Source organism: Nuphar pumila, chromosome 16 (assembly GCF_984573655.1).
Source record: "Nuphar pumila chromosome 16, dmNupPumi1.hap1.1, whole genome shotgun sequence".
NCBI lineage: Eukaryota > Viridiplantae > Streptophyta > Magnoliopsida > Nymphaeales > Nymphaeaceae > Nuphar > Nuphar pumila.
The window spans coordinates 64,853,321-64,864,135 of record NC_143264.1 but is presented as its reverse complement, the minus strand read 5'-3'; the positions used below and the strand labels follow the sequence as shown (position 1 = coordinate 64,864,135).

General features: G+C 36.7%; 1 protein-coding gene across 2 annotated transcripts in view; it reads left to right on the top strand.

Moving 5' to 3' along the window:
* Window positions 1-2,173: 2,173 nt before the first annotated feature.
* APG9 (autophagy 9 (APG9)) overlaps window positions 2,174-10,815 on the top strand; it is a 28,038-nt gene continuing 19,396 nt past the window's right edge. Inside the window, exons 1-4 of one of the 2 annotated variants that reach the window (XM_089991896.1) lie at window positions 2,174-2,430; window positions 6,741-6,996; window positions 7,075-7,395; window positions 7,890-8,112. In XM_089991896.1, the coding sequence (XP_089848022.1) occupies window positions 6,746-6,996; window positions 7,075-7,395; window positions 7,890-8,112 (795 nt within the window). In that variant the 5' untranslated portion in view covers window positions 2,174-2,430; window positions 6,741-6,745. Of the gene's footprint in view, window positions 2,431-6,350; window positions 6,997-7,074; window positions 7,396-7,889; window positions 8,113-10,815 lie in introns of both variants that reach the window. The other variant, XM_089991895.1, reaches the window with a different exon arrangement.

Sequence of the window (10,815 nt, the reverse complement as noted above, 5' to 3'; positions counted from 1 at the left end):
TCTAATGATTGCATAGTTTTTATGAGCCTTTGTGTATGTTTACAAACTTTCGCTAATACATATATGAATTACGTATGTATGATTTGAATGGTGATTGTAAAAAATATATATGCTTAAGGTTTAGATATTTTATATTATGAAATACACACGTTTTGAATTATAAGATATAATTGATTCAATGAATCAAATACGCATGCTTCAAGGTTCAATTTATGAATATACGAATTTTAAATAATATGAAATGTGATGTTATGTGTGACTATGTTATGATGTTAATGCATATGATAATGTGCTTCTATGTGATGTTAAAATGTCATTGATCTAAGATTATGAATGCTTACAATAAAAGTTTAAGCTTAATGATAAAGTTATTGGGTCAGAGAACCCTATTGATATGCTAACATGTGATTACATGTTGAATTCTCTTGTGATTGTAACCTATGATGTGATGTATGTTGAATGTATACGTGTTTATATCCAAATTGGTAGCTATTGATCATGTGATCGGTTAACTGTGTTTATGCATGTATGACAATAGATTCATTGAGGAATTATTTCAAAAAAAATCTATGTGAGAGTGTGCATGAACAATATTAGGTGATCCAGCTAGGGTGGTAAATCTCTATGAGGAGGTGTATTGTCTAAGATTAGGTAACCCGCTAGGACAATAAATCCGTGTGATGAAGTGCATTGTTTAAGACCAGATAATCTAACTAGGACGAAAAGTCCCTGTGAAGTTATACATTCCCAAGATCAGGTGATCAGAAGTGTAACTTGTTTTCAAGATACGATGAATTTTTTAGGATGAACACTAAAAGTAAATTATGATATACCAAATTAAGAATGTATGTTTGTGATTACTCATGTTGATTATGATATAATGTTTAGTATGAGATACTATAGAGTAAAAATCGATTTCACTGGATCATTGTGAGTTTCTCTTGGTCGCAGACTGCTCCAGTGAGTAATTTTCAGACTCTTCGAATCAATGGAGAAATTAAAATGCATAACATAATAAACAACCTTATCTGATTGTTGAGTTTGAGTTAAGTTACTGGGTGTGTACTCTTATAGGACAAAGAAAGAGTAACAATGTAATAATGCATTAGATGATGTTCACAAGTGTTTATGTGTTTCAATGAATATTGACATAAATGTCTATGCTTTATGCATATGTTGGCATACATGACTTTGTCTTTTTATGATCTTGATTACTAATGATGTAAATGCAAGTGTCTTACTTGAGGGTAAAAATGATTAACTATGAAAGCTTATTTGCTTATGATCATTATTGTTGTAATCACGATTCTTGTTATCTTTATATGTCATATGAATTAATGCTCCTAATTTATCATTTATAAGGTAGTGAGTAAGCTGACAGGTGATGGCGGGAGGCTTGAGGTATTGCCAAGAGAGCCATAATTTTTAATTTTTTTGGAAGAATTTGATTTATATTTATTTATATTTTGAATTCATAGAACTTGTAACTCTGATTAAGTAGGACTAATACTTTGATTTAATTCAATTCAATTTATAGTTTGATTATGTTAATTATAGTCTTATGTATGTGAGTTGAGAACTGTAACCTGCCCAAGGCTTGAACCATATTTAATAATGTTTTTTTGTTGTTTTTTGTAAGTGGACCCGCCTAACCCGTTTATTAAACGGGTCAGCCGGGTTGGCATACCCCAACCCAAACCGGACCCATTTAATAAATGGGTTAGGCGGGTCCACCCGTTTATTAAACGGGTCAGCCGGGTTGGCAGGTTGGCATACCCCAACCCAAACCTGACCCGTTTAATAAACGGGTTAGGCGGGTCCACCCGTTTATTAAACGGGTTGGCTTAAGCCCAACCAGAACCCGCCTAAGAGGCGGGTTGGCGGGTCGTGTTAGGTTTTGCCACCAGGCCCACCAACTCCCACAGTCAGTGGACTTGGAGTTGGATTACAATAATTCGGATCCAGAGATTGCTGGTCCACAACAACTTAGCGATCGAGAGAGAGATTCTCTCTCTATAATCACCACGCTTCTTCCTACGTGTGTCTTTGTCTTCCCAAGTGAAAAAGAGTCCTGTTTTACCTCTCCCTGTGAATCCGAGCTAGGGAAGGGACGGGAGGGTTACAAAAACAAAATAAAATATTGGAATAGCCCCCTTCTTGTACGTCTTTCCTATCTCACGTTTTAGCTCTCCCCTTTCCTCTTCTATTTTTGCTTGTTCGGCCCTCTCCACGATTAAAAAAGGAAAAGAAAAAAAAATCTCCCCTTTTCCCCCGAATTGTCTTCTCAGCTCCCCACGAAACCTCATCCTTTCTCCCTTGCTAACGAAGGTATCCGATTTTCCTCTTTCTGGTCTCCGGAGGAAACCCTTCCTTTAGACGGGTTCTCCTCGTTCCAAGGCCCAATCGAAGGAATACGTTCGTGGGTAACAGGTAAAATCCCTTTCTGTCACGTCTTCGATTGATTTCTGCATGATGGGTTTCCTATTTTTTTATTATTATTCGTCTCTTAAGCAGAATTATTTGCCTGTTTTTTTTTTTTCAGACTCGGGCATGGATTGGTTGTTTGGTTTTCATGTTTTTTGAGAAGGTGTTTACCAATATAGAACTCGTATCTGTTTGTATGAATTCTTATGGGCATGAAAGCAATCGTTTATCGTGAGTCGATTTGTCCTGTTGTGGGAGCTTTTTTTTTGCTTCTTTTTATGTTTTTTAGATTGGTTTTGTTAAGCCATTAATGTGCAAGAACGTGCTATGAGAGAGAAATTCGAGTATAAATCTTGTGAGGCGGTCCCTTTTTCTGGTAGAGTTTAGGTCTGTTAGTCTATCATCTAGTAGCGATACATAGGAGTTCCTATTTGCAATGTGGTCCTCATGTGGTCTTCTTTGAACTGCACTGCTGTTTCTTCTTACAATGACTGACTTTCTCTCTCTCATGTGTTACTTCTTCCCCTTTTTCGTTAGCCCCTCAAACAGACTTCCCATTTGAAATTCAAAGGAACTCTTCAATTTCAATTAGTTTCCCCTTTCTGTCTTGTTTGTTTTCCATTTTTCTTTTTTTTGCTGGATGTCTACCGAATGATAATTGGGGGCTTGCTTAACTTTATGATAAAGTTTTTCTCTTTCCCTTTTTATTTTGCTCCTCTTTTTCCAAAATTTTCCTGTGTATGCACATTATTGTTCTACAGAATGAGTAACGAGTGGACGAGACTTCTGGGCTTATATAGTGGATCATTTGCCAATCTGTTATTTCATCCAATACCCGATACTTCTGTTTTTGCTATTTTGTACAAATTAGTAAATTCTTATGCTGCATTTTGTTAATCCTCAAGGGTCTTTCCTAAGTCAGCTGGGCCATCACCTGAGTGGCCCGGACAAGCTTGGTCATTCGGCGATCAAGTTTGAGATTGCGAACCTTACTGAGAATTCGAGAAGAAGTAACTTCTTTCTTTATATTCTCTCTAGATGCTCCTCCATGTAGAAGCTAAAGCTTTTAATAGATCATACCAGCTTAGGTGTTTTCGTTACTACATGCAGTATATGCAGGTAGTGACCGTTCATTAAACAGAAAAGAATGTAGGTAGTGACTAATGATCTATGTCACATGGGTGTGGGTGCGGATGCGGGGGTGCGGCACTTTAAAAAAACTTGGGTAAGGGGGTGCAGCAAAAATATAAAAAATTATATATATATATATATATATATATATATATATATATATATATATATATATATAAAGTCCAAAAGTTGGACATAAATGACCCTGAGTGCGTTGACTGCACCCAGGGTCAGGTTGACTGCATCGGGTACGGGTGCGACGTGGGTGCGACACCTAGTTGAAGAGTCCCTGTGACATAGCTAATGATTGTTGATCACATCATAACTGTTGTTGCCTCAATAAATTTATAATGGATGGTTGAGTCATAGTTTTACCAGAATTTCGATGAGCAAATGTTTTTCTTTTTTTGCCACAACTATGTCTACACAAGCTGGTGTATGACATGAAATGATAGTAAGGCGTTTTTATGTTGTATATCCATCAAATCCATATGGTCTCTTAACAAAAGGACTTAAGCTGATCTACATGAGTTACCTCCAATGTTTCTGTGAGGAAAGGTAGATTTTATTTATATAGTCAGATAAAAGCAACAAGATGTCGTGATGCATGAAAGAATACAATAATAAGTCTAACTGCCTTACCTAGACTTAGCAAACAATGAGCAGATCCAATTGGGCCATTTCATCCTAAGTAAACCCTTAACATCAGATACCAACTGTGCATGAACAAATACTGGGTGGAGATGCTTGGTTAGTGAGGATGTGGTTATTCCTCTCGAGTCAAACAAACCACCACACGGTCTGCAGCCACCACCTCTAAACGTCCCACCATGTCTTGTCATTGCGAAGTTTCGGAGGACCAATTGTAGGATCCTCTTGGTAAAAACTAGGAGGTTGTAGCACAAGGCAAGGCCATACCCAAAAGAAGAAGTGTTGGACATAAGGCAGAGGCACAAGAGCTGGGTTATGCTTTCCTCCTCCTTCCAGCATAGCGAACATCTACTGGCCAAATGTAAACCACATTTTGTCAAATTAATTTTAATTATAACTTGTTGATAGAGATCAACTATATGAATGCTTTTGACCTCGAAGATGCTTCAGGACCCCAAATAGCATGCTGTGGAAACCAATTCATCCCCTGTTTAAGCAAGACATGTTTAAGGAGGATGCCTTGAAGGTGCAAGATTTATCAACCAGCCAAATGAGTTTATCTTGTTCTTTAATAGGTTCCCCAATAGCATGCTGCAAAAACCAACCCACGCTTGACAAGAAGTACATCTCGCTTGCCTCTTGAAATTGAGTATCAAACACTTCGTATGCCCACTAATCTCCACCACGGGTTTCTAACCCTTCTCAAGGTCATCTTTATCTTTTTGTCCCTACTTAATTCAATTGTGGTCCATTTGGGTTCAACCTTGAATTTGGGATTTTGGCAACACAGAGAACAACACCTCACAATTTAGGGAGAGAATAAAACCTTGAATATCCTCAATTGTGAGGGAGCCCGTCCTTAGACAAGACAAGAGTGTTCGATAAATCGATGAACTCTATACTCAATTGAAGGTTTGAAATGCAGCTCCTACTCGGACGTCTATGGATGGAGTAAGCACCCCATCTCCCCAACATTACCTTTCGCTATCTTGAATTGATTGTAATGAATGCCATAAAAACCATTTTCCTCTAGAACAATGCCCTTAGGTGGGTCTTGAACAATACTCGTGACTTCCAACCATGCTCTGCCTGAGTACTCCAGCCGGTATTTTCCATTGAAACCCCGGTGTAACTCATCACTCTTCTGGGTTAGCTGTAGGTGAGATAAACTATCACATTAACTTTTAGTTTATAATGGTTAATGAGTTTTACAAAGTAATGTCTCTAAAAAAAATCTCTCAAAAAGAGTTTTAAAAAGTAATGCTTCCATTTGGATATATTTGGTAATTACTTGAAATCTCCAAATATACGAAAGTGGTTTCCGCCACTTAATGGTCTGTAGGCCATATTAGCTCTATTTTAGTGAGCCAACATGCCAACCTGTTGGAGGATACAGAACTTTGAAACTTTTTAGAATTACTATTCTGTTTTTTCAGTAGTAGCCCAGTGAAAAAAATCAGGGTGCACCTTTAGGCAAAGCCCACAAAGACTCTAAGGTGAAGATTGCTCTTGTGCAGCATTAGCAGGGTGAATCTACATCCAAAGAGTTATCATGCTGCAATTACATTTTCATCAACTCCTCAGAAAAAGAAAAAAAAAGGAAATAGAAAAAGAAAAGATAGAAGAAAATGGTCAATCTTAAAGCTAGTCTAGATTCTCTAGAAAGAACTCCAAATTTTCTGTGCATTTGTATTTCAACTTTCTACTAGAAGTTCTTTCTGACTTTTGTAAATCATTGTGTTCTTCCATAGTATGGCGTAAAGGAAGTCCAATAGAGAATTTAGGTCAATCAGTTTTATTGGTATATATCATAACTGTTTTAGATAAATACCTTTTTACCTTTAATCAAGCTATCTCTGTTGTTAAGAATCTTTAAAGTCATGTACATTATGCTATTGGCTGAACTAACCTTCTTTTTTCTCATTTTGGCATTTCTAGTTTGGACCCCAGTTTAACTGTAATTAATTCAAATCTGTAGCTCTATGTTGTCTTGATGTTTATCAGGGAGGAAAATGGGCATGGGATTTGTTTTGGTTTTTCTGCTCCTGTACTTTGCCTGCATTTTGTTCCTATGCATATTCTTTCTATTTTTTTTTGAACCCAGCACTACTTTTTTTCTTCTTCTTATTTACATCTTATTGCAGAAGCAATTGAACTATGAAATTTGGTGGATGAAAACACCACAGTGACATGATACGAGCTCTTAGGGAAGATGTTTGGTGGCCAAAAGGCTCTCAATGCTCTTAGCATACTAAAGTTGAAATGGCCAAGTGGTGAATCATCTTTACATAATCGATTGATTAATGATGTGCCACCTGAAATTGAATTGTCTGATTACCAAAGGCTGTCTAGTGCTGGAAGTGAGAGCCCTTCTGGTCTACTCAATGGTGAATATTTGAAGCCTGAACCAATTGCTGATCTTGATCTTTTCTTTGAACGACTATATAATTATTATTCTGAGAAAGGCCTGTGGTGCATTATCACAAAGTGGATTGTTGAGCTCCTATGTCTTGCCTTCACCATCTCTTTTTCAGGATTTATGCTGTTGTTTGTGAATTGGAATGGTTTAAGGAAAGCCAAGTGTGGAATAGATGCAGTTGAATCTGGAACCAAGCCCTGTGATCTTGCACAGGAAGCTCTTTACAAACATCCTTTAGTGCCCTTCACTTTCTTCAAAGGAATAGTCCTTGTGTATTTGGGATTGTTTAGTGTCTACTGGATATTCTGCTTCTTGCGTTTTTTCGCTCAGTTGAAAGAAACACTTAAAGTCCGTGACTTCTATTATAATAGGTAAGTAATAAACATCTTATTCATCTTAGTTGGGCATGAAATTTGTTCATAATCTTACCATCTGCTTTTTATTTTTAGTCTCAACATCACGGATAGTGAATTCCAGACTACACCATGGCCTGCGATTTTGGAGAAGGTTGTCCAGTTTCAAAGCTCACAACAGCTTTGTGTTGTGAAGGATCTTTCTGCGCATGATGTAATTATGCGCATCATGCGTAAGGATAACTACTTGATTGCCATGATCAACAAAGGTGTCCTTGCTCTGCCAATACCTAGATGGGTCCCTGGGGCTGGTCCTGCTGTAAACTGTGGACAAGGTGGAGTGAAAAATCATTTAATACTCACAACAAGTCTTGAGTGGACTTTAAAATGGTGCATACTGCAGAGCATGTTTGATAGGTATAAGTGTAAACTTTAGGCTTTCTAAAGCCCCCTCACTTCTTTCATTTTTGACTTTAATAATATTAGATCTTCATGACAGGTTCCTTTATCATGATAAATGCTGGATATGAATGCTCTGGCCTTTATTTTATTACCATCATTTTTTATCATTGATGTTATCTTTTGCTGTCCATGTCTAGTTTAAGTCACGGATTCTCTGGTGCATAATTCATTCATTGCGGCCTTCATTTTTTTTCCTAATGCAAAAACACCATTTCTGTGCACTAGTGTGATTCTCTATCTCTTGGGCTATGTAGAACCCTCACTAGTCACTTCTGTTCTATGCTTGCTGTATACGTTCTAATATTACTATTGCAACTTACATTGATGCATTATCTTTATATTTATGCTTACTAGCATTAGTATTTGATCTCTTAGTGTGCTTAGCATTCTATCACCACCATCTGATTGACAGTATTTGATGCTAAAACTGAACCTCATCTGTTTTTTAGGAATTTTTCTATTCGAAGGGACTTCATTAGTAACCCTTCTTTGTTGAAGAAAAGGCTTATGGCTCTTGGACTTGGGATGCTTCTGATGTCCCCTTTCCTTGTAATTTTTGTGTTGGTATATTTCTTTCTGAGGCATGCGGAGCAGTTATATAAACATCCAAGCATGGCATCATCTAGAAAGTGGTCAAACTTGTCAAAGTGGATATTCAGAGAATATAACGAGGTAGTCTTGACTTCTATTGTCTATGTGCTTTAAATTCTACCCTTTTATGTCTTTTACATCTGTAATGTACTTGTCAAAGAAAAGGAGAAAAGACAGTGGTATTATATTGAGAACTCAATAGCAAGGATATGCACTTGTCATGGCTCTATTTTTTTCTATTTGTTGCATTTTATATCTTCTCAAAGATGGGAAATGTAGAAAGTATCAAAGCAATAAGAGAAATAATAGGTTGAGAATGAATAGAGAGGAAAACTCAAAGGAAATTTCATTAACTAAAGATTGAAGGGTTACAACAATATAAGAGGGTCACCCCTCTATTGGCACTATATGAAAAAAATGGTTGATTTCTACGACTAACTGAGAAAATCCAATAGTACCCCTATAAATAATGGTATGTATATAAGCAGGGGTAGCACACAAAAAGTAACACACATATTACACTTCTCAACAGAAAGCATGCCCTAATGTATCTATCTGGTGGCATTGCGTATCAGCTGTGCACCGGAATTAAGTGAATCAAGGGAAAAACATATTTCGCTAGTAAAAGTTAGGATGTCATTGGATTGAGGCAGCTGTTGCATTTGAACCCTAAGTTCCAATACCAAAGAATGTTGGCATGGGAATTCATATCTGGTTACCTTATCTATAATTTTGTTTTCATTGCCAAGCGGGCGAATATCCTATGATGGGATTCAAATTGAAGATCACCCTAAGTTCCAATACCAAAGAATGTTGGGATGGGAATTCATATATGGTTACCTTATCTATAATTTTGTTTTCATTGCCAAGCGGGGGAATATTGCCTAATGGGATTCAAATTGAAGATCACCTGCTTAAGCTAATTTGAGTCTACCTGTCAAGTTATCGAATCTGACCGATTCGTCTCCATTGTTCCATTTACCATGACATGGTGTCTCTGTACGAGTTTCATGTGTTACTGTAAGGAATCACACATGCTACAATCATGGAAATTTTAAAACTTGGCCATGGCTTGGTGCTCAGGCTTTCCTACTGCTCCTTATTGGTGCCCCTACGAGATACTGTGAATGCATAATAAGTGATCTACTAAGATCTACAAATTGTTAGAAGTTACAGTCTGGTGCCTGATTTTAACCTTCTCAAGATCAGGAGTTCCATAAGGGAGAATTCAAAACAAGGCGAAGCATAACCTTGTAAGAAATTGGACAAGTTGGAAGCCTAACCATACAGTATGTGGCATAATGACTCCATTCAAGTACTATCCATGAACTTATAGCAATCAAAATGAATCTAGTGTTCGTGATGGAGATTGAAGGGAAAATTCTAATTTGCTTGAAGTCTTTAAAGCTAAACAGCCTTTGCATAGTTGAAAGTTATCGCCCTATAATTTTGTGCTTCTTGTGCTACCATGGGATGATTGATGTCCTGAGATAATTTAGAATCCTGTGATGAATTGTCAGTGGACATCACTTACCTCATCAATATCAATATTAGCAACCAAGGGATAGTGTGGAATGGACAAGATAGCCCTAGGTAATGCCTAGAAACAGAAAGAAAACATAATCTTTTTCATATTTTATAAATTTACTTAAGTTTTAATTATATATACATTTAATTTTGAACATTATATGTCAAAAACAATCTGTAGTATCATATTAATTCTGAGGTTGTTATAACATTCATGTTCTTTTATACTATTACAGGATGTAGTGGCATAATTAATAAACAGTGTATAAGTATTTTATAAAATCACAACCTGACATTGTCACATGCATCAAAGAAGGCAAACAACCCATAAATATAAAGAAGACAAAGTAGATATATTTATGATGTACCTATAAATCCATATGTTCATAAATAATGCTCACTTCTAAGTAGAATAAATATTTCAAATAAAGAAAAAGAAGAAAAGTGAGTCTCAATTATTATCATTGTTGCAACTATTTTATTATCCTTCACCTTATGAACCTAGTTCCCTTCCCTTGCCTCCCATCTAAGCGAGATTCTCATATGTGTTTTCCTAGCTTTCTAGGCTCACAGGTGCACCCTAGTACTAGTGCCTAGTAGGCTTTGCCTATGTGTTGGGCTAGTGCCAAGCTTGCATAACCATTCTGTTCAGTATGCTAGTTTGTACCATAATTAAATGCCTTGTAGGCACAGATTCTGATGATGTTTTGAAAATATCAAAATCTTATCGCAATGCAATGAAAAAGGCAATTTTCACCTTTTTAATCAATGATATCAGCCTATCAGGACTTTTTCACTATGTTGCAATTTTTTCTTGTCATTTTTTCCATAATTTTAACATGATTTTTAGTTTGTATTAAAAACTTTTCTACCTTTTCTTTACAAATTATCACTATAATACATCTTTTTATTTTTTAAATGCTATGATTTTCTTGAGGTGAATTTTTTAATCTAGGTATTAGAAGCTTGTTTGGCATCTAGTGGAACCTCATTAATGATGTTACACTTGTTGGAACCTAATTGTTAGGTTGAGGTCCCATCTATGTCACATAGACACGGCAACCAGGCAGCCGTGTCCGTGTCGACACAGCCCGACATGGGTAATGGTACCGGACGCAGCACGGGTACGTGCTGGTCCGGATCGGGTCGGGTCCAACCCCGACCCAACCCAATTTTTTTTATTTTTTTTTTGCCTTCGATGAAAGAAAAAGAAAAGAAAGAAACATGAGGAGAAGATGAAAGAGAAAGATGAAGAGG